The sequence below is a fragment of the Nomascus leucogenys genome, chromosome 14, assembly GCF_006542625.1.
Source record: "Nomascus leucogenys isolate Asia chromosome 14, Asia_NLE_v1, whole genome shotgun sequence".
NCBI classification, from domain to species: Eukaryota; Metazoa; Chordata; class Mammalia; order Primates; family Hylobatidae; genus Nomascus; species Nomascus leucogenys.
The window spans coordinates 7,245,384-7,269,578 of record NC_044394.1 but is presented as its reverse complement, the minus strand read 5'-3'; the positions used below and the strand labels follow the sequence as shown (position 1 = coordinate 7,269,578).

General features: G+C 47.5%; 1 protein-coding gene across 1 annotated transcript; it reads left to right on the top strand.

The window, feature by feature from the left end:
* Nucleotides 1-20,537: 20,537 nt before the first annotated feature.
* Nucleotides 20,538-21,325, top strand: CCDC182 (coiled-coil domain containing 182). The gene is given in 1 exon segment (XM_012503301.2): nucleotides 20,538-21,325. A coding segment is annotated over 1 exon segment (447 nt). The 3' UTR covers nucleotides 20,985-21,325.
* The last annotated feature ends 2,870 nt before the right edge of the window (nucleotides 21,326-24,195 follow it).

The following is a 24,195-nucleotide window of genomic DNA, read 5'->3' as shown; positions in this document are numbered from 1 at the left end:
TTGCTCATTGGGTAATTTGGGGTCCTCTGTTGCTTTCCCTCCTTCCTTTCCCACTCCTGAGAGACACTTAGAGTCACTTGGTCTATAATACATCAACTGGTGCTATTTATTGAGCACTGAGGGTATATCAGGCACTGAGCTTTTCTATGCATATCTCATCTAAATCTTTCAACAACCCTGTGGGGTAAATACTATTACTACCTCTGGCCGGCTGGACGTGGTGGCTCATGCCTGTAATCACAGCACTTTGGGAGGCCAAGGTGGGCAGATCATGAGGTCAGGAGATCGAGACTGTCCTGGCTAACACGGTGAAACCCCGTCTTTACTAAAAATACAAAAAAAAAAATTAGCCGGGCGTGGTGACGGGTGCCTGTAGTCCCAGCTACTCGGGAGGCTGAGGCAGGAGAATGGCGTGAACCCGGGAGGTGGAGCTTGCAGTGAGCCGAGATTGCACCACTGCACTCCAGCCCGGGTGACAAAGTGAGACTCCGTCTCAAAAAAAAAACCAAAAAACAAAACTATTACTACCTCTGGCCTACAGTCGGGGAAATCAAAGCTCAGAGACACACAACATAGTTCTATTACGAACCATGCTGCCATGAAACACAAGCTTAGAGGACTTTGCCTGAAATCATAACCGAGAGAGATGAAGCCAGGACTCATGGCCTGATCAGACTTCAAAGTTCATGCTTAAAACACTTTGATGTTTGTTGAATGTGTACTGTAATTTTTAAATTATGAATCATGCACATGCTCTGTCTGTCTGTCTCTCTTGTTGCCCAGGCTGGAGTGCAGTGGTGCGATCTCGGCTCACTGCAACCTCCATCTCTTGGCTTCAAACAATTCTCCTGCCTCAGCCACCCGAGTAGCTGGGATTACAGATACACACCACCACACTGGACTAATTTTTGTATTTTTAGTAGAGATGAAGTTTTACCATGTTGGCCAGGCTGGTCTCAACCTCCTGACCTCAAGTGATCCACCTGTCTCAGCCTCTCAAAGTGCTGGGATTACAGGTGTGAGCCACTGCACCCAGCTGACATTTTCATTATAAAAATTTACAAGTAAATTGTTAAAGAGCTCCTTCACAAGCCTCTTCCTACCATCTCTTTTACCTAAACCTTCCAAAGGTAGCCACTGCTTGTGTATTTATGTCTACAGATTTGCTCATGCACCCACATTTAGATATTGAGGTGGGTTTTTTTTACATAGTATTATCATATTGTATGCATTGTTTTTTGACTAGTTTTTTTTCTCTTAACAAGCTGTCTTAAAAGTCTTTCTACACCAGTAGGTGTAGAGTCACTTCATTGTTTTTTATAATTGTAGAGTATTCTATCTTATGTAGGTACCATCAATTTCCCTAATGAGGAATAGCTAAGGTTGTTTCTCTCTTTTTATTATGAACCATGTTGTCATGAACACCCTTATGTCTACAACTTTGCAAACGGCTGTACTATTACTGTAGGGTGGATTCCTGAGATTGCCAGGTGAAAGGGTGTGTACGTTTACATTTTTTTCTTTTTGAGACAGAGTCTCACTCTGTTTCCCAGGCTGGAGTGCAGTGGTGTGATCTCGGCTGACTACATCCTCCACCTTCCAGGTTCAAGCCATCCTCCCACTTCAACCTCCCAAGAAGCTGGGACTAAAGGTGCACATCACCACGCCTGGCTAATTTTTTTATTTTTTGTAGAGACGAGGTTTCACCTTGTTGCCCAGGCTGGCCTCGAACCCCTGAGCTCAAGCAATCCACCCACCTCAGCCTTTCAAAGTGCTGGGATTACAGGCAAGAGCCACTGCACCCGGCCATTTGCATTTTAATCACTACTGATACATTGTTTTTGGAAAAGCCTTTACTCCTTCTCCTCTACCACGATCTAGAGTGCCTGCTTCCCTACATCCACACCAGAACTATGCATCTTCTGGCTTTATAATTTTTGTCTAAGAGGGTCTTTGTAATATCCACTAACCCTCCTGTCCCATTTCCCTGCCTCAGAACCCCTAACCCATCATGCCTTAAGTTTCATGCTATACAGCCATAGTGACCACACCATAGTGCTAGCGTGGGGTCGTCCCCTGGGTGACAATTTGTCCCCTATGGTGACATCTGGAGACATCACTAGCATCCGCTGTTTAATATTTATTGGCAACCTGCTGTGTGCTGGGCCTACACAGCAACCAAGACCTTTGGGAAGAAAACATGCAGTGATCTGAAAGGCAGAGATTACTTAATAAAAAGCGACAGCCCCATCAGAGGCCACAGGGGGACCACAGTTTCCCTGGGCTCCTGTGTGCTCCTGGTGAAGCAGGTGGGGGTGTGCTCCCCTCTGAGAAGCCACATTAATACGGCAGCTGGTCTCCTACAGGACGTCTGTGCAATTCGATGGAGCTCATCACTTTTCAGTCTAGGAGCAATTAAATTGCACCAGGAAGCCCTGTATCTTTATATCATCCCCTAATGACTTGGGGTGGGGAGAAGAGTGTGGACACAAAGAGCCCACATCCATGGGTAATTGGCAAAGTTATCACCTTTCTTCCGAGGCCAAATATCCAGTGTATTTCCAATTCCTCTACCCCTGCCAAGACCAGAAAACAACTGGCTTTGTCCCTGGCATGCACCTCTGGAATTAAATGTCATTCGCAAAGCCCATAATTGCTCAAAGAGACAGCCACTTCTTTTTGTCTTTCTCAGACTCTGATACCTTTAACCCGGCCCACTCCCGCTCCCCGCTCTGCAGACTTTTGTTTCCCTGAGTCCCATCCCAGGGCCTGTCAGATTACATTTTTTATTGCATCGAGACAAAAAGCCATCTGGAGCTCCTGGTCTCCACTGTCAGTGGGCTGCCGTTCCCAGGGTCTCTTGCCAGGCCCCTGATTAGGAGTCGCGCTCCCCCAGCCCTCAGTCTTTATGTTTCATCCCTCGCTCTGCTCCTCCTCGGCTGTGCCGCCTTTGTCCCCCTGCTGCTCTCTCCCTATCACTGGGCTGCAGCGTACCTTGTCGTGGCAGAACAATGCAGGCTGTCAGCTCTTATTAAGTGCATGGGGTGGGGGAAAGCGCCGCAATTTCAGGTGGCTGAAAGCTTACAAATTCTTCATTTGGTTCTACGAGCCCCGAGTTTCTCTCCTGGTTGCCAATAATACTTATTTTAGGCTGCAGCTATTCTTCTTTTCTTTTCTTCTTGCCCTTAAACCTAAATAGCCCTTTAGGTGAGAGCCTTTGTAAGGTCATTGAAGCCAAGGACACAGCCCTGGAAGTGGGTGGGAGACAAACTTGTCCCTCCTTAGCTCCAGCAGCCCAGCAGGGAGCAGATCAGTGGATGCTGGTGTAGGGGGGCTGGGGGTGGAGGGGTGATAAGGAGAAAGAGAGGCCACTGCCCCTCCCCTGCAGGCTGGGCAGGGTACTAGGAATTCTACTTGTGGTTTTGTATTTGTGTGCACGTGCGTGTGTGTCGGCATTGCAGGGTTAGACCCCAGGCCCGGGTGACCTCTGGAGTCCCAACGTGCAGAGAAAAGGCCCCTGGTGGAAAGCACAGGCCCCTGGTGGAAAGCACAGGCCCCTGCCTATCATGTGTCTTTTCCAAGCAGGAGGGGAGTTTTGCCCTAAGACGGGATGAGGTGCAGGCGTGGCTGCTGGAATTCTCTTGTGGGAGCACTGAAGGAATCAATGTGTTTGGGGAAACTGTGTGACCAGCAGGTAAGAGTGTGGGCGTCACTCGTACATAGCTCCCACTCTGCTCGGTGACAGCCATGTGGCCTTTGGGCAACAGGTGTAACTTCTCAGTATTTTCAGCTATGACAGTAATCATATCTACCTCATAGGGCTGATAGGAAGCTTGGATGCAATACAGGGTTTAAAGCTTCAAGCATTGGCCAGTCGCAGTGACTCACGCCTATAATCCCAGCACTTTGGGAGGCCAAGGCTGGTGGATCACCTGAGGTCAGGAGTTTAAGACCAGCCTGAACAACATGGTGAAACCTTGTCTCTACTAAAAATACAAAAATTAGCCAGGCATGATGGCATGCACCTGTAATCCCAGCTACTCAGGAGGCTGAGGCAGAAGAATTGCTTAAATCAGGGAAGCAGAGTTTGTGGTAAGCCCAGAGTGTGGCACTGCACTCCAGCCTGAGCAACAGAGACTCCATCACAAAAAAAAAAAAAAAAAAAAAAAAGCTTCAAGCATCATGCTTAGCTCAGAGTGAATGCTCAATGAATGTTGGCTGTCATCATTAGCTCTAGTTCAGGCCTCAGACTCCAGGCCCCCTACTCTCTCAATTTTTTTTTTGGCAGTGGTATCATTCATCTTTGAACTCCCAAGGTAGAAAGTCACCCACCCTTGGGGAACTTCCCCAGAGCTGAAGGATAGGCCAGAGGTCTCCTGCATGGGATGTGCCTTCTCAATATCCTCTCAGGGCCAGTACCTCACCCCACATTGGTGCTCAGGGAGATACCTCACAATTCTTCCCCTCTCGGATTGCTTCAGGATGGTGAAAGGTTGCAGAAAGTTCAGTAAATCAAAAATAGTGTGCTTAAACTGAAACTCAGCCAGGGCTCTGACTTCAGATTCCACATCATCTCCAAAGAGGGTGCAGACTTTTATTTAAATAACTCAACAATTGGTCTGTAGATCAGAAGCCTAAGTAGAAGCATAAAGCATGATGTGTTCATTGTTCTCCCCTCTCATTTGACATTAACCTAAATTTGGCTTTGAGCCGATTCATCCCAGCAGTTAGCAAGGGGTGCCGTACAAGAGTCCCTCAGTGAGTGCCCATCCACAGATGAACACTCGCCTCATCTTTCTAGAGGGGATGTGGCGGGGTGGGAGGGATCTCACATTTCCTGAGCACAGACATTTTCTGTTTAATTCTCACAAAGTCTATGAAGTAGGTTTTATTACCCCCATTTCCCACACAAATAAATGGAGATCCAGAGAGTTTAAGAAACAAGCCTAAGGCCTTAGAGCCAAGTAAGGAGTCAGGATCTGTCCCAAATCTATCTATCACCAAATCCAGGCTTTCCACACCATGCCAGCACCTCCAGTAGCCTTTAATTAATCTCCTAATAAAGGCAGACATGATACCTGTCAAGGTTTGTCAACAGTTAACATGTTCAAGTGTTCAGTTTTCACAAATGATCAACTGGTTTGACCTTAATGCATCAAGCCAGTATGGAAAGACATAGAGCAACTTTCCCAAAACATCGAAATTGCTTTGAGGCTCAGCTTTTCGCTAATGATCACAAACTACCTTGGGGAACGATCATTTTTGAAAATGAAGCTGGTCACACACTTGCAGTGGACAAATACAGCCCTGAATCATCTCACAAATCTTTTTTTAATGAGCACAGCAGTGGACGTTATGCAGTGTTGGCTATGCTGACGTTGCTGGAATATTTGGGAAGGTCAACGTTGCTGGAATATTTGGAATATTTGGGAAGCTGAAGGCTTGTATGGCTTTGCTTTTAAATATATTTACAGTAGAAACTTTCCTTATTTCCAATGGGGTTAGAGCAGGAAAACAACATGGTTGGCATATGGCTATGCAAATGGTTAAAAGTGAACTATCGCCTGTAATTCCAGCACTTTGGAAGGCTGAGGCGGGCAGATTGTCTGAGCTCAGGAGTTCGAGACCACCCTGGGCAACATGGTGAAACCCCATCTCTACTAAAATACAAAAAATTAGCCAGGGGTGGTGGCGCACCTGTAGTCCAGGCTACTCAGAAGGCTGAGGCACAAGAATCGCTTGAGCTTGGGAGGCGGGAGTTGTGTGCAGTGAGCCAAGATCATGCCACTGTACTCCATCTTGGGCTACAGAGTGAGACTCTGTCTCAAAAAAAAAAAAAAAAAAAAAGTGACCTACCTATGTAGGAATGCAGAGATTTTCACGTGTGCCTGCCACAGAAATTAAACTATTTTCCATCTTTGGACCCCAGCTTGTTTTTTTTTCCCTCTCTTAGATAATCAAACTAGGAACGGTTTCTGAGGTTCCTCCCAGACTCAACTTCCTATAATGTTGTGTCTCAATACCAGGCACCTTTGAAGATGGTATAAAACATGATTATATTACATAACAACAACAATTTATAGAACACTTGCCCTGGGACAGGCTCTGTTTTATGCTACTTTTATTTATTTATTTTTTTAGAGATGGGTCTTGCTCTGTTGTCCAGGCTACAGTACAGTGGCACAATCACAGCTCACTCATTCTATGCTACTTTTAATCTTCACAACAATCTTCTGAGGTAGATATTATTATCCCTATTTCTGAAATGAGAAAACTAAAGCCCAGAGAAGTTGAGTAACTTGTCTGAAGTCACACAGCTAGTAAGTGGCAGAGAGCGGATTTGAAAAGGTAGTTCGGCTCCCCAGCTCCAGTGTTTGACTATGGCCAAGTACGTAACACACCTCCACAGAGCTGGCAGCCCACAGCATAACCGGAGGGCCACAGAGCGCCACTCCCTGTCCCCCTGCCCTAGGCTACTATAGCACCCACACAGAGAAGCACCCAGGGCTAGTTTTTTAGGTAGAAAAATCAAATGCCTATGATATGAAAGGTACAGCAATAATCACTTGGGCCTTGTCCAATTTAGTTTCCTCTCTGCTTTCATAGTGAAGGTGTGAAATCAAGGCTTTTCTCTTCATTCTTACCCCTTTTATGGCCCTCCAATGAGCTTACCTATTAATACTAATCGGTCACATATGTTTCCATATTCAGATCTGGATCAGAGAGCGCTGGGCTGGAAGTCTAAACCAGACTCTTACACTGGCCCTGCCACATATGTGATCTTTCCAGTTACCAGCCTCTCTGGGCCTCCTGGTCCTTACTGGCACTGAGGCAGGTGGATTCCAGCAAGCACCAATCCCAGGCCTGGGGCCAAACTGGACGCGCTTATGGGTTTTATTTAGTATGTTCAGTGATTAAAAAAAAAATTTGAATATGTTGCCAACGATTAAAATACGGAGTTTTTTTTTTTTTTTTTTTTTTTTTGAGATGGAGTCTTGCTCTGTCGCCCAGGCTGGAGTGCAATGGCACAATCTCATCTCACTGTAACCTCCACCTCCCAGGTTCAAGCCATTCTCCTGCCTCAGCCTCCTGAGTAGCTGGGATTACAGGCACCCGCCACCATGCCCAGCTAATTTTTTTGTATTTTTAGTAGAGACAGGGTTTCACTATGTTGGCCAGGCTGGTCTCGAACTCCTGACCTCGTGATCCACCCACCTCGGCTTCCCAAAGTGCTGAGATTACAGACGTGAGCCACCGCGCCCGGCCTAAAATACGGAGTATTAACATACAAACCTGAGTCTCCGGAATCTCATGAAACCGGAAAGATCTGGGGGATTGGAGCTCCCGTTCCCACAGTGTGGTGAGAGGGAATGGTCGTTGCACACCTGTAGGCAGGCTCGTGTGGAGCATTCTCTTGCTGGAGTCCTCGCCGCTCCCAGCAGGTTTCCCACAGCCTGCTTCCCTGGTTTACATTCCTTCCTGGGCCCTCGAGCCATCTCCGTTTGTAGCCCCTCGACTCCACGGTCTCCAAGGCCCTGGTCCCGTCTAAGTTGACTTAGGTGTTTCATGTGCTCGCCGTGGTCTCTACGCTTCAAAGGGATTACAAGCATCACCTTCACTTATGACCCCCACAGGGCCTCTATTGGTGGGCCCACTACCTGCCGGGTGACTGAGTCTGTCACACAGTCGGGAGACCTGGAGGGCGGAGGTCTTTGCGCTCCTCTGCCCTGGTGGTTTCATTCTGTTTTGTTGTTGCTGCTGCTGCTGTTGACACTGGTTGGTAGAGAGTTAGGGGGAAGCTTGGAAGGTCGGTCTCTCATGCTTTTGCGGCCCCAGGTCCCCACTGGACTCCATTCTGGAAGAGGGATGGGCGCACAGGGAATGGACACATCCCCGTTGTGTGGAACCCCAGAACCTGCTTTGGACACATTTCTGCCTGTTCCTTTTTACAAAGCCCCTGCTTTTCAGAGATTAATTGTTGGCAAATGCAACTTATTTTCTAATCCTTTCAGGCCCCGTTTAAAACCTTCTGCTTTATTTTACCTTTTTTGATAAAGTCACCGGGTTTTTTTTTTTTTTTGATTTGCCAGTGATTGTCCAGTTTGACAAATTGGATTCTTAAAGCTGATTCTTTGAAGAAAAGGATGCAGCGTGACAAGACAAGAAACAGCTCATCCTCAAATCAGGAGGATATATATAAAAAAATAAAAGCGACCACAATCTCCAGCTTTCCTGTGACTCAAAGGGTGTCTCAGTTGTCACTGATAATCTAATCTTTCTATGATAGGTGAGGAACAGGACAATGGCGACCCAGCCAGGCTGTGGGTGTGATAGGCCTCTGATTAATAGGACTGTCCAATAAGCCCCCAGCCCCCAGGAAGAAGATTAATGACATTTGATGTGAACTCTGACCTCCCGCGGCAAGAGCAGAGGGAGAAAAGGGAGCCGCTCAGACAGAATGGTGCATCCTGCAGCCGTTGATTGATTCCTGAAGGCTTTGTTACCCGGAGGTGGTGTGTCTGGGGAGGGGGCCGGAGCATCTTGTTGCTGCTCATGAGCTTTGACCAGAACCCTAGCCTAGCAGGATTTTGCAGTTTACACCTCTCCCAAAGACCAGCTTTTTAACTGCTCCCGGAACACTGTGTCTGAAAAGTAACAACCTCTGGAGCCTTGGCCAACCCCTGCTGACCTGTCATCTTCAACCTGTGGGATCACTTTGACCCCTCCCCAACCCCAGTGCTAGGAATCAAATGAAGGAGGCTTTAAAAGCCAGGCTTGGCTGGGCGCAGTGGCTCACGCCTGTAATCCCAGCACTTTGGGAGGCTGAGGCGGGTGGATCACCTGAGGTCAGGAGTTCGAGATCAGCCTGACCAACATGAAGAAACCCTGTCTCTACTAAAAATACAAAATTAGCCAGGCGTGGTGGCACATGCCTGTAATCCCAGCTACTTGGGAAGCTGAGGCAGGAAAATTGCTTGAATCCGGGAGGCGAAGGTTGCAGTGAGCTGAGATTGCACCATTGCACTCCAGCTTGGGCAACAAGAGCGAAACTCTGTCTCAAAAAAAAAAAAAAAAAAAAAAAAAAGAAAAAAGAAAGAAAAGAAAAGAAAGAAAAAAAGCCAGGCTCATAAGTCTTCCTTGGGGCTTTTTATCCCATTCTCTGGGTTGACAGGGTCTAGGATCAGGGGAAGTGACTGGTTTTATGGCAAAAAAAGTGTTTCTGTAGCTGGCAGGAAGCAGCTGAGATACTCCCAGCACAGAAACCAGAGGGAAAAGGGCATGAGGTGGGCATCTACCTGGCTACCAGAGGACTTTCAGGGGGTGGGAGGAGACAAGGAGATAGCCTGCTTGCCTCCCACGGCTTGGTTGCAAAACCAAAGTCAGTCTCGACAGTGGTTGGGTCTTTTTGCCTTGCTCTCAGGCTGACTCTCCAAATTGCCTCCCCTTGACAGCAAGGCCATCACATGGCCTTAAATGTTTTTTTTTTTCTGCTTAGTGGCCTTTTCTGACTTTACCGCTTATCTCAACTATTGTACGAGAGGGACCATTTGGCTTCTAGGCCTTGGTTATAACAATGACCAAATGATGATGGCCAAGAAAACTATGAATCATGAGTTAGCTTGACCACTGGAGTGGGTGGGCCAGTGACCACCCAAGAGCTGGAAGTGTGTCTGCCTGTAAGTGTGAGCAAGACCTGAGCACCAGGGGGGCCCTGCTCCTGGAAGCAGCCTTACTTGTTGGTAGACTGTAAACAAGGGTGGCTGGAGGGACCCTCTGAGAGGTGCGCCCAAGACAAGACCCATGGCAGTGGGAGCCAGAGATCCACAGACCCCCTGACTAGAGAGGCAAGGCGGAACTTTGGTACGGCCCTTACTTTCTGATAACACACTTCAAAACCATTGAAAGCTGAATTTGGTTTTCAGAACCTTAGCTGACGGACAGCACTCTTAGCTACCTAGGGGCGCTGCAGGCCAGTGGGTCCTTGTCGGCAGTCTTGCCAGCTTGCACCACACAGCAGAAGTGGGTCAAGTGTTTGAATATTTTATGGCATTTGGCTTTATTTGATACATTTGAGTGGGGGATGGACAAAATAAAGCTGCTGTGATAGGACTCATCAACCTAATTTCACCCAAAGGTGAGCCTTGGCAGGCATGCCTGGGCTGGTGGCTCTTGACTTCAAAACATGATGCACATAAAGTCCCTGCCTGGCGCACAGAAAATGCTTTAAGGGTGAGAATTCATATATTTTTAAAAAATAAATGATTATTCACAATGTGATGCTCATTGGACGATCCTTTGACAGTGTGCTCAGTTGTAAAGAGGAAGATTCAGGAGCACTTGTGAAATACTGAAAATTATTTTTGAGGAAATATTCCAAAGAAGAGGTGTAATTAGGGGTTTTATAATTTCCTTTTTTTTTTTTGAGATGGAGTTTTGTTCTTGTTGCCCAGGCAGGAGTGCAATGGCGTGATCTTGGCTGACCGCAACCCCCGCCTCCTGGGTTCAAGCAATTCTCCTACCTCGGCCTCCCAAGTAGCTGGGATTTCAGGCATGTGCCACCACGCCTGGCTAATTTTTTGTATTTTTAGTAGAGACGGGGTTTCTCCATGTTGGTCAGGCGGGTCTCGAACTCCCGACCTCAGGTGATGTGCCCGCCTTGGCCTCCCAAAGTTTTGGGATTACAGGCATGAGCAGCCACTGAGTCCGGCCTATAACTTCCTTTTTTAATGAACTGAGAATGGATTCCCCTTGCAATATGGAGTCTGTTTTTCAGTTTTTGCCTTTAGACTACTGCCTGGGTTTGGAGGAACTCATTATGTTGAGAAGTAGGGGACTGCCTGGAGTATAAAAGGCCGGCCAAGGCAAGGCTTCCCTAGGAAGGAAGAGAAGGAGCTGCCTGGGCCTCCCCTCTTCTCCTCCCAGGCTGGCTGCCATGTAATGCAATGTCTGATGAGTTGAATATTGGTGAAGGGTATAAACACTCACCCAGGGTTACTGGGCCAGGGGCATTGCCATGCACTCTCCTTAACTGCTAGGTTGACCAAGTTTGCCTCCTGCCCTGGCCAGGCCTGACTGCAAAGAACTGCCTCCCTGCCCTGTGACTACATGCTGTTAAATAACACAGGCCAGGAAATCTGGTCAAAGCATCCAACTAATGCAAGATTACCTGGGGAAGGGCCTGAGGAGGAAGGAGAAAAACCACAGAAGGTGAGAAGACATCCTGCTTTATTTCCCAAGCAATATAAAGAAGGAACTGAGACCTGGGTTAAGATGAAAGGTTCCATCCAGAAGTTTCTCAGGTCTGATATTACTCAGAGAGTCTCAGGTATTGATTAGCTCAATGATTCTTCAACTTTAGCAATTGTCAGAATCATCTGGAGGGCTTGTTAAAACACAGACTGACGGGCCCCAGAAACTCCCAGAGTTTCTAATTCAGAAGGTCTAGGGGGGCCTGAGAATGTGCGTTTCCAGCAAGTTCCCAGGGGATGCTGATGCTGATGGTCTGAGGACCACATTTTGAGAATCACTGGATTAGCTAGATCAATGGAAGGCATCAGAATGATTTCGGGGATCTTATTAAAAATGCTGATTTCTAGGCCCTTTGTACTAATCATGATGTGTTTGGCAGAAAATTAACAGAATATCAGACAACAGTTGTTTGATCAAGAAAGACATTTAATCACATATCAATTATATTGGAGGTAGGTAATTTCAGATTTGGTATAGAGTATCAATGATATTATTAAACAGTGGAGGCTCTTTTTATCTTTCTAGTTGTTCATCCTTAGCACAGCTGAATTTTCATCCTTAGGTTTTCCTCAGGATTGCAAAATGGCTGCCACAGTTCCAACCATCATATTATCACACAGCTGCATCCAAGGCAGAAGAAAGAGCAGGCATCTCTCCTTCTCCCTCCCTCTCTGTCCCACTTCTAAACTTCAGGGACAATATTTTTTCCATAAGTTTTCTTTTTACAACTTATTGGCCAGAAGTGAATCACAGGCCTACCTTAAATAAACCAATAGCAACAGGGAATGGAATTACTGAATACACCTAGGTTTACCACCTGGGTCTGGGTGAAGGCTCACCTTCCTTAAGCATGTTACTGCCTCATCAAAATTGGGATTCTACAATTCAAGGAAGAAAGGAATGCCACTGGGCAAGGATGAACAGCATCTGCCCTAGCTAGGGTGACCAACCTGTCCAGTTTTCCTGGGACTGTCCCAGTTTTAAAATGGAAAGTCTCACATCTGGGAAACCATGTTGGTTCTGGGTAAATCAAGGTGGTTGATCGGCTAGGCACGGTGGCTCATGCCTGTAATCCCAGCACTTTAGGAGGCCAAGCCCAGGAGTTCGAGACCAGCCTAGGTAATGCAGTGAGACCCTGTCTATTTTTTTTTTTTTTTTTTTTTTTTTTTGAGACGGAGTTCCCTCTGTCGCCCAGGCTGGAGTGCAGTGGCGCAATCTGGCTCACTGCAAGCTCCCCTCCCGGGTTCACGCCATTCTCCTGCCTCAGCCTCTCAAGTAGCTGGGACTACAGGAGCCCGCCACCACGCCCGGCTAATTTTTTTTTTGTATTTTTAGTAGAGACGGGGTTTCACCTTGGTCTCGATCTCCTGACCTCGTGATCCGCCCGCCCTGGCCTCCCAAAGTGCTGGGGACCCTGTCTATTAAAAAAAAAAAAGATGGTTGATCACCCTAATTTCAGTCTCCCAAGGCCTTCTGAATTAGAATCTCTTTGGAGTGGGACTCAGAACTTAAAAATGATATTTTAACGCTCTCCCAAGATGATTCTGATGTATGTCAAAGCTTAAGACTCAGTGGGCTTAAGTTACCACGAAGCCAAAAGGGGAACTCAAGGTTAACATATTTCCAGCTGACATCAGAGCAGGAGGAAATCCCAGATGAAGTGATGCAGATACAGCTTGAGACTGGGGATTCTCACAGGCTCAAATAGCCTGGAAGGACCTAGGCCTAGGATCCTAGACTAGAAGGACCCGGAATATTTGAATTCCATCCCATCCTGCTCCTATCCTCACTGCCAGAAGGAAGGGACACTCTAATTTAGAGCCCCCTCCTCTGGACGATCTTAACATCCTGTAGCCAAGTCTGTCAGGCTCCTTATCACAGAGTCTTGTGAGGCTGGACTTGCAGGCTATCTCATGGGAGATGGCAAATCTCCTCAGGACAGAAGCCTCCTTTGAGTGTCTTCTATCCTAAGCATTCAGCACCGTGCCTGGTTTATCTTAGTCATTCAATAAATGTGTGTTGAATACGTGAATGAGTGAATGAATGAATGAACAAATGAACAAATAAGGAGGCTGTATTCTTGAATATAAAGATAAATTCTGGCCTCTAGACCCCAGATCAACCCTTGGAACAGACAAGTGCCCAGAGCTTAGAATCTTCCCTGCTTTATCAACAAGCTGGCAAGACTCTGAGTGAGGCTGGGGTGGGTGTGGGAGTCAGGGCCAAACTCTGTCTTAGAACACTAGATGACTGGGCACTGGCTCCCTGGCCCAGGCTTCTGTGGAAGCTGTGCATGGCCCCAGTGCATGGTACAGGGTAACTTTCCGATGGTTTGAGCTCATTACTCATCATTAGGAGGCCTGGTGTCTGGAGTTTTCCAGGTGATCAAAGCTTCTCTGTCTGGAGCAGCCAGGCAGGCCCTGGTGTCTGTCACCAGTAATCTCCCAGCCTTGCCAGGTAGACAGTTAAGTAACTCAGGAAGGAGGGGATTTGGTTTTTAAGCTCACGTAATTCAGCCTGACACGCCCACATGCAGACAGTGGCTCTGGCTCTGCCCTGAGGAAGTTGTCCCTGGTTGGAGGGGTGCGGGCTGATGGGAGCAGTAGCTTGTCTGTGTGCAGGCTTATTTTAGAGCCCTTGGGCATCTCTCCTCACCCTGCTGTGTTTGGTACCCATCGCCTCCTGCAGCAATGCCTCTTCTCCCCACCGAGACAGGCTTCCAAACAGTCCCCCGACCCCTTGCTCTACCAGAACCAGGAACTCCTAATGGGGCTCTTCTTTGTCCCTGGTCTCTGGCTGGGCTCAGAGTCCAATTTGCTTCCCCAACCCCAAATCCCTCAGCACTACACACAATCTATGTCATTGCCCAGAAAATGTACTGCAGGCCTAAAGCGCAGCGGGAGACTGCAGCATACCATACCTCTTCAGGTTCTGATGTTTCCGTAACAATCACAAAGTCCTTCAATAATAGGGGAAAAAAATTTAAAGGATGCTTAAAACAATTTTTAAATATTGCATCTCATGATATTTAAAAAGTTGGTTTGAAAAAATTGGCCTAGACATTTTTTTCTGATTTTGTGCAAACCGTGCAAAAAAATTGTCTCACCCCTGCCCTAAACAATGCAGCCGCTGCCACTCTTCCGCTCAACATAGAAAGCAAAGTCTGAACAAAGATTGAACTTGGGGAGTTGATTCATCTGGGAAATGGAAATGGATTTGCTGAAGAGTTTGTATAAATGTCCAGGTATCAGCGTCACAATGTGTCCTTTAGAAAACTGAGAGTGGGAATAGAACATTCCAACCCCTAAGACTGACAACTGGTGTGATGTCAAGTCCTTCCCAACATGCTCTTAGGGTCACCGTGCTGGCCTGGGGACCTGGTGTGGCTTTCTTTCAAGCAGACGTTCTTGCCCTGGCTAAGTTTTGTGCTTAGTGGAGTGGCTGCTGGTGCGTATTAGACATCACCACTTCCCCAGACTGCTTCGGAGGGGCTTCTTGGCACAGTCCTAGCCCTCCCAGGCTGGAGAAGGGCCAGCTTGTGTCCAAGGCCTGCTCCCGTGTCTTCAGCTCCACTCCCACCAGGATGTTTTACATATTTTAATTAAAGTGCCGCCCTGGGCTGGCAGGGCCTCTGATGGATGGCTCCAATCCGAGTTGCAGAGTTGCAGAGTGTGAAACATGGCATCCAGCGATGCGCTCCTGCTGCTCTCGAGGAAGCTTTGGCTCCCACCTCTGGGGGTGGTCCGCTCGGTTCCTGGAGGAGAGCGAACTGGCAGGCAGTGGCAGGTGGCAGGCACGTTGGCTGGGCTCAGGAACGGGAGGAGAGTGAAGGTGGGACAGTGCTGTGGACGGTTTCTGAGGACCAGCTGGCTGGTGGGCTGCGGATGAGTCCGATTCTTGCAGACACACAGCCCTGTGGACGCTCCTTAGCAGTGTCAAATTATGACAAATGGCGTGGGTAAAAGTTGCTGGGTGGCAGCTGCCGCATCTCAGAGGGAAGCAGGTATTTTTAGCACCGCGCCTCGGGGCTCTGGTGCTGGGTTAATTAATCACAGTGAACAGCACCATGTTTTGTTCTTGACCCTGGTCCCCACCTCCCATCCCAGTCTTGTCCCCATTCCCCTGACTGGAATACCAGCTGCAGAGGTGGAAACTGCACACAGCTGGAGTAGCCCTGGATAGCCCTCATAACACTGGGGATACCACCCCTGCCTCCCCCAGCTAGGTTGCCGCATGGCCCAGCCCCTCTGACCTCCTCCACCTGCTTCCCATTGCCGCCAGCCACCCAGGCCTCCTCTGGGCTCTTCCAGCCCCTTCCTGCCCCAGGCCTTTCCACTTGCACTTCCTTCCTGAATATTATCCCCAGGTCTCCTCCTCCTTCCTGTCTTGCCCCAAATGCCGCCCACCCCATAACCCCCACAAAGGCCCTCCCTGAGCCCACTCCTACCCTACAGGCTATCACCTTCCACTGCTTATTTCCTTCAGAGATTTAGCACCAGCCCAAATCGTCTTATTTGTTGATTGCGTACTTTACTGGTCTTCTTCCGTCAGAATGCTGCCTGCTTGAGAGCAGGAGTTTTTTTCTGTCTTGCTTGTTCTCTTGAATTTCAGTTGCCTGGCTCAGTGTACACAGGGTAGGTACTCGATGATTATCATTGAATAAGTGGATGGATGGTTGGATGGATGGATGAATGGACAAGTGGAAGCCTGGCTGGGTGGATAGATGGATGGAAGGCTGGCTGGATAGCTGGATAGATGATGGGTGGATGGATGGATGAATAAATGGACGGGCGGAAGTCTGGCTGGCTGAATAGATGGATAGATGGATGGAAGGCTGGCTGGATAGCTGGATAGATGGGTGGATGAATGGAATAATGGATGGATGGATGGATGAATGAATGGAAGGATGGATGGAAGACATTTTATGAGGACATCTGAGAAGACATCGGTTGTATCGCAGTATCCATGCCCAGGCCATAGGAGGCACCGGGTCAGGAGATTCTGGGAAAAGAGTGGCTAAATAGGGCCAACAGCTGTCCTCTCTCCTTCAGAAATATCCAGTCACATGTTCTTTGGGGTTTGGACAGATTGCTCTGAGTTCTGTTTTTTTTTTTGTTTTGTTTTTAATAATTTTTTCTTCTTGGGGATGGGGATAGACCAGTTTTTTGTTGTTGTTGTTTTTTGAGACGGAGTCTTGCTCTCTCTCCGCTCACTGTAAGCTCCAACTCCCAGGTTCATGCCATTCTCCTGCCTCAGCCTCCCAAGTAGCTTGGGACTACAGGTGCCCACCACCATGCCCGGCTAATTTTTTGTAGTTTTAGTAGAGAGGGGGTTTCACCGTGTTAGCCAGGATGGTCTTGATCTCCCGACCTCGTGATCCGCCCGCCTCAGTCTCCCACAGTGCTGGGATTACAGGCGGGAGCCACTGTGCCTGGCCTAGATAGACCAGTTTTAAGAGACTCCCAGAAGACTGCTTCCCCACTCTGCCTGGAAGCTCACATTAGTAGTTCATTTGGGAGGATTTTGCATGGTTCTTTCACCGAGTCTTTTCCTTCGATCTAATTACTCTTTGTGGAAGACACAGTTGGTTTCTCATCCTCTCCCTTTCTTGCTTGAGAACAGAACCCCAATTTGGTTCTGGTACTGGGGTGCTTGTGTTTCAGGGAGGCCTGACCCAGCTCCAGTCCCAGGAAGGGGCCTGTGATCGGCCTCAGCCAACTGTGGGAGTCCCACCCCTCTAGTCAGTGATGTAGTTAGAAGTGGCCCAAGGATGTGGTTCTAACTCATGGGATGTGAGGAGCTTCTAGCTTCTGAGCATTTTCCTCACTTCAAAGAAGGTACATGAAGAAGGGGTGCCTCTGTGTCATGTCCCTTTTCCCAATCCCCAAAAGGATCAAGGCTTATTTCATTTGCAGAGACAGATGAAGGCACAGGATGGGGTGGGGTCCTGGGGAAACCATCTGGCTTTCGCTGGCAAGCCATGGGCAGGGTTCTGCAGGAATGGTGCTCAGACCCAGTGATGCCCAAACTGGGGAACTATTAGAACATGCCCACTACTGAGTCCCATCCCATTCAGGTTTACTCTTGATTCTCAAGGGTGGGACTGGGATCTCTGTGGGGCTGAGGTGCCCCTCTTGTCCCCCCATCATCCTGAGACATGAGGAGGCTGTAACCACTGAAATAGGCCAGGGACAGAGAAACCCATCTGACAGTGGGTTCAAGGCCTGGAGATGTTAGAACTCCTTTTTTCTTGAGAACTTTAAGGGGACAAAGTGATTGGTTTTCTTAGTTTCCTAGTATATATGGAAGGAAATTTTGTGAGAAAGTCATAGTCCTTGATTATGAAATTTCTAGGAGGATAACATTCAGGAGAACATGCACATCAAGTTGCCCTGCTGAGGATGCTGCCCTGAAGGCTCGGGAGGCCACCAAGCCTGGGGTCTTCTGCTGACAGCATTCACTTGCTTCCAGTCTCTGCTGTGCTCTTGTGGAAATACCGTCCTCCCCTCTGGTTCTGAAAAGCAAACTGCAATGTCATTAAAAAGCACTATGGAAATGGAAAAAGTGCTATTCCATGTGACTTTTACTACTTTTCTTTCACAGATCTGGTTATGACTTCCACTATTCCCCGTGGGAGGCACAAAGAGGCAGAAAATAAGAGAGAGAGAGAAACAGAAAAGCACTCAGAGAATGATAGAGACTGCCCTTTTGCTGATTCAAAAAATATTTCTTGAGAATCTATTATGTGCCCAACATATGCACACACTACCTTAATTAAATATACCACAAGACCACATGCTGTTTTTATCAGCTCCTCAATCCCCATCTAGCTCTTAGGTAGTGGAATCAAGAGGTTGCTGTTTTTGCTAAGACCAGTAGGTGTCATCATGTCAGCAGGAAAGCCAGGGGTGCCCGGGACTTGATAGCCACCTGTAAAAATAAGTTCCATTTCATCTAGTTCTCTGAGCGCCAGTACGTGCAGGGCACCAGGCAGGATGCCTGAGGGTACACAGGGTGAGAAACTCATGATCCCTGGCCTCATGGAGTTTACTGTGCCATCACGGATCTGGAAGGACAAAGTCCTAAGTCACAAAAAGAGGGAGAAGATTTTAAGTGCCTCAAGAGAGGTTTAACTGAATGACTGTGTGGATTCTTCAAACATCAGAGAAGTCAGAAGAGCCGAATCCTGTTATGGCAGAAGGAATAGATTCCAAGAGGGAAGGTGATTGACCTACGGTCACACAGCAATTCCAGTGTCCGGATCTCCTGACTCCTAGAAAAATGCTCTTTCCACCATTCTGTCTCAATAATCGAAGTTGCTTTTTTCATCTTGTCATTTAAAATTTCACCTTATTTCTTGCCACTTTATTATGCTAAAAAACCCCACAAAATCCCCCAGAAAATTCCACCTTAGTTTAGCCATGAACCTCCCTGCAAAATGCCGTCTCTGATGCCTACTGCAAGGCATCCTAGATGGGTTAATCTGCATCTCAGAGGAGGCAGCTGCCCTTATCACAGGCCCTATGGTGCAAGAGTCAGCTTGCAGAGGCTCATGAGAGCTGATTTCATGCATCTCTTCCCGGTGACATCATGTTGGTAGCTTGAAATTGGCCATGGTGTGAGTATTTACACCATGGAAATTGGCAACAGCTATCAATATAATTCAGAGTTTTATTCACTTTTCCCCATAGAACTGCACACCACTGAATTAGTATTTCTACTTATAAAGAAGATTGAGGCTCAGGGAGATGGGGTAATCTGCCAAAGATAGGTAGATTATAAGTAGAGCTGGGACTCCAACCCAGGTGGTTTGATGCTAGAGTGCTTGGCAATGGTAGATTGAACAGGACTTAGAGCCACTTTGACATGGAAGGGTCTAGGTTGATCCTAAGTTTCTTAGTCTATTGTGTGCTGCTATAGTAAAATACCTGAGGCTGGGTAATTTATAAAGAACAGAAATGTATTTCTGACAGTTATGGAGGCTAGGAAGTCCGAAATCAAAATGCTGGCATCTGGCAAGGGCCTTCTTGCTATGTCATTCCACAGCAGAAGACATCACATAGTAGAAGGGCAAAGAGAGGGTGAGAGAGAGACATAAAGGGGCTGAACTTATCCACTTATAAGGAACCTGCTCCCAAGATAACAGCATTAATCTATTTATCTCTTAAAGGGTAGCCTAATCATCTCTTAAAGGTCCTTCCTCATAATCCTGTTACAATGGTAATTAAATTGCAACATGAGTTTGGGAGGGGACAAATATTACCATCACAGCACCAGTTGTCCTATGTGGGCTCTGGTGTGTGTGCCATTACACTGGAACGGGAACTGGTTTGGGTAAAGAGATCACCGATTCAGCTTTGGATAGCTTGAATTGGAGGCCCATTGTTGGGGAGATATTTCGATTTGGAGCCCAGGAGAGAGGTCTAGGCAAGAGACTGAGATGTGCAAGATGAAGGTTTGTTCCTGACTAAACCAAATGTAGATGAGCTATTTTCCTTTGTTCTAATTGTCAGGTAAAAAGTACAAGATTTACCTTTCTATGTGTTTTTTCTCATATTTGTTAACATTCAGGTATGTTGGAGGACCATGCACTCACTTGTTCCCTGATGCTAGTGTGTGGTGAGCACTTAGTATTTATTGAATAAATATGACTAACCCATTTTTACCTTAATCAGCCATTGCTGTGGACCATACATCAAAATCTAAGTACATTTTTTGCAATTTCTAAGATTATCTAGAATTCTGGCATCATTATAGGAGTATGGATTTGGAATAAGAGATTACTTTTTAGCATTTTAGAGCTACAAGTTGGATTAGGTATCATCTCTCACAATGTCTTTGTTTTACTAGTGAGGTACTAAAGCCCAGAGAGCAGTCCAAGACCATGCAGGTCCCTTGCCAGTGTGGGACACCACCCAGTCCTGGCAGCCAGTGAGCCTGGCCTGGCCTGCCTTGCTCTGGCCAGTTTACTTCCCTGCTCTGGGACTTGGTTTGTTCCTCAGGTTAAAGAAGAATCTGAGTTCTGGTTCTAGAAGGGTGACGAGTTAAGAATCCACATCTCAGGAGGGCAACTTGGTCAGATAAACAGACAAAGCTCTAGGTAACCAACCAAGGAAGCTACAATATGCAAATGAATGGATTGTGGCTTTCTTTCTGGTTGGCTGAAGGGGCCCTGATGTCACAATTCTAGGGTTTCTCCACTCCGAATGATAGTGTCTCTAGCCAAAAATATTTATTGACCTGGTTGGTCTCTTGGCTTCCTCCCTTTGTCCAACGTGGAAGACACAATGGAACCCCTCTACCAGGCTGAGTCCATTCTCATGACAGTGAATACCCTACAGGGGAAGAAAACGGTAGAGAGTGGCCTCTAGTCTGGAGATTTTTCCCTGTCCCAGTCATGGCCCTCCTGCCTCCCACCACCCGCTGACTTGGAGATCCTGCAGCAGAAGGTGGACGGGGTGCAACGGGAACTGGAGGACTTTAAGAAAGAGGCATTGAAGTCCATCCATTACCTTGAAGATGCTTTCTGCAAGATGAATGGAGCCCTGGCGCAACAGGAGGAGCAGGCGGCTCACGTGAGGCGGAGGCTAAGGGAGGAAGAGGACCGTGGCATCGGGCACAGCAAGGTTCTCATCTTCCTGCTGCCCCGGGAGCACTGCAAGCAGCTGGAGGACCTCCTGCTGGACAGGTGCCGTGACGCCCTGCGCGCCACCAAGAAGAGCAAGGCTGACTGAGCCTCGTGGGTGGCACTAGCCAAGCACCAAGTTGAAGATTTTTTTTTTTTTTTAGTGGAAGGAGAAACCCCAAGTCCCCACCCCCTTGCTTTCCCTTCCTCATTTCCATTGCTTTCCTTCTATCTAAATAACACCTTGCTGAGAGGCAAAAAGACTTCAATGTGTCTTTGTTTTTTTTGGTGAAATTCCATTTATCCAGCATTCTCAAGGAAGAAGTCACCCCAGTACTGAGTCAGGCCCCTGAAACTTTCACTTGAACTGTTTTCCTGTTTGTGATGGTACTATTGCTCAATGTATACCTTTTTATTTGTACAGTATATTCTTAAACTGATTGTGTTGAACAGATTCACCTTTTTTTTTTTTTTTTTGAATGATTCAAGGCTTTCATGATTTGAGACTTAACACGTGGTCAACTGATACCATGTCACTCAATGCATGATCTCCCCAGAGGGGTTGGACTGCTTGCCCGTGCACTAACACTACCCCAGATTGCTCTGTTTTTGGTATTCTAACCCTTGTCTGTATGGTCTTTCTGTCTGCCTTCACTGTTAGACTGTCACATCTCAATTTTCTTTGCTGCCTCTTTCTACCTCTACTTCCTTTCCATTTAGACTGCAGACTGGCCAATCGGAATGACAGAGCTTATCAGGACTGTGTGGGTGGAACTCGCTGAGCTTTAGTGACCGATAATGCGACACCTCTGAGATGGGACGAGGAAGTGGGGAAACTGATTTCTGTGTTCGATCCGTGGAGCAGGAATTATTGTCACAGTGCCTGGCCATTTATCAGGCAATACACACATACCATCTCACTTACTTCCATAGGCACCTTGGAGGTGAGTGTTGATTTTCCATGGTTCACACTGGGAGACTGGCCGCAGGAAGGCGAGTCCAGTACCCAAGGTCTGCACACTAGTAAGTGGCAGGGCCATGGTTTAAGTCCAGGTCAGCTGTGCAGATTTGCATCCTGCTGCATCCCTCTCTGCTCCCCAGTTTTGGAACCACTTCAGGCTGTTCATGGACGTGTTCTTCTGGAAGGCTGAGGTTGTCACATGGGTGATTTGGGAGTTCATTAGCTGACACTGTACCTTTTATTTCCAATTAGTCTTCTATTTCATCAATTCATGTATCTTATCTCTGGCTAACCAAATGCTGCCATGCAGCAGGGATTCTCCTCTAAACAGCAGAAGTGAGGTGCCTGGAGACCAGAGCCAGTGCCTGAACAGAGTCAGGTCTGTCTTTCCAGCTCTGGGCTTACAGCAGATTCCATATCCTCTGATCTTCTGTGGCAGTCTCATCCTCCCTCTTCCTTCTGTCATAGGATCTCTCCAAATAAGATTTAAACATCTGGAACTCCCAAGCTGCGCTTCCCAAAAGGACCCCGTGACCCCTGGTTAATTGTAATACCCATCCAATAGCTATCTACCATGAAGGGCTGCATCCCTACTTTAACTTTAGGCAGTTTTTTTGTTGTCATTTTGTTTGTTTGTTTGTTTGTTTGAGACGGAGTCCCTCTCTGTCACTCAGCCTGGAGCGCTGGAGTGCAATGGTGTGATCTTGGCTCTCTGCAACCTCTGCCTCCCGGGTTCAAGCAATTCTCCTGTCTCAGCCTCCGGAGTAGCTGGGACTACAGGTGCATGCCACCACGCCCAGCTAATTTTTGTATTTTTAGTAGAGACGGGGTTTCACCATATTGGTCAGGCTGGTCTCAAACTCTTGACCTCAGGTGATCACCTGCCTCAGCCTCCCAAAGTACTGGGATTACAGGAATGAGCCACTGCGCCCAGCTGCTTTTTTTTTTTTTTTTTTTTTTTTGGAAGAGAGTCTTACTCTGTTGCCCAGGCTGGAGTGCAATGGTGCAATCTCAGTTCACTGCAACCCGGCTTTCAAGTGATTCTCCTGCCTCAGCCTCCCGAGTAGCTGGGATTACAGGTACGTACCACCACAACTGGCTAATTTTTGTATTTTTAGTAGAGATGGGGTTTCACTATGTTGGCCAGGCTGGTCTCGAACTCCTGACCTCAAGTGATCCTCCCGCCTTGGCCTCCCAAAGTGCTAAGATTACAGGCATGAGCCACTGTGCCTGGCCTTTAGGCAGTTTCTTTGGAAGATTTAGCTTAAGTAATAATAATGGTAATACTAACAATATTAATATTATTACTAATATAAGAGCTTAACATTATCAAGAATATAATATAGTCCAGGCACCATGGTTGGCCCTTTGAAGGTAAGTACTGCTATGGTTTGAATGTCCCCTCCAAAACCCATGTTGAATCTTTTTTTTTTTTTTTTTAGAGGGAGTCTTGCTTTGTCACCCAGGATGGAGGGCACTGGCACGATCTGTACTCACGGCAGCCTCTGTCTACCAGGTTCAAGCGGTTCTCCTGTCTCAGCTTCCCAACTAGCTGGAATTACAGGCGCCCACCACCACGCCCAACTAATTTTTGTATTTTTAGTAGAGACAGGGTTTTGCCATGTTGGCCAGGCTGGTCTCGAACTCCTGACCTCAGGTGATCCACCTGCCTCGGCCTCCCAAAGTGCTGGGATTGCAGGCATGAGCCACAGTGCCCGGCCTCTCGTGTTGAAATTTAATTCCAAATGTAACAGTGTTGGGAGGTGGGGCCTTTATGTGGTAATAGATTAATGCTATTATCACAGGAGCTAGGTTAGTTATCTCAGGAGTAGGCTCCTCATAAAGGAATGAGTTTGGCCCCATCAGATTTCCATTGACATTGACATTTCTTTGGCCATACCTGGGTTGCTTGCCCGCCCTAAACCAATTATGAAAAGAGGAAAGCAATTGCCACAACTCTGCTCCTGGGCCTGGACACTTCAGTTACCCAATATCTAAAGAAAATCAAGATTCCATTAGTGAGGCTGGTGGTAACCAACCCCAGCTGCCACAACCTCAGTCTCATTTTTTCTATACCATGGATACTGAGGGCTGGAAGAAGACAGCTCTGGGAGATGGCACTGACTGGGCAGTGTCGTGCAGTGTGGGTGGCTGTCGTGTGGCTGCAGGGAGCATGTAGTTAGGTCTGGGAATTGGGGAGATGGGCTGGGTCTAGGTGCAGCTGCACCTCAGTGCTGTGGGTACAGACCCACTGCCTTCAGTTGCTTCACCTTCATCTGCCCGATACCCAGCCTTCACCCTTGAAGTCAGAGGCTTGAGATGACCCAAAGGGTGCCAGGGAGACTTTGTGACCCCTTGG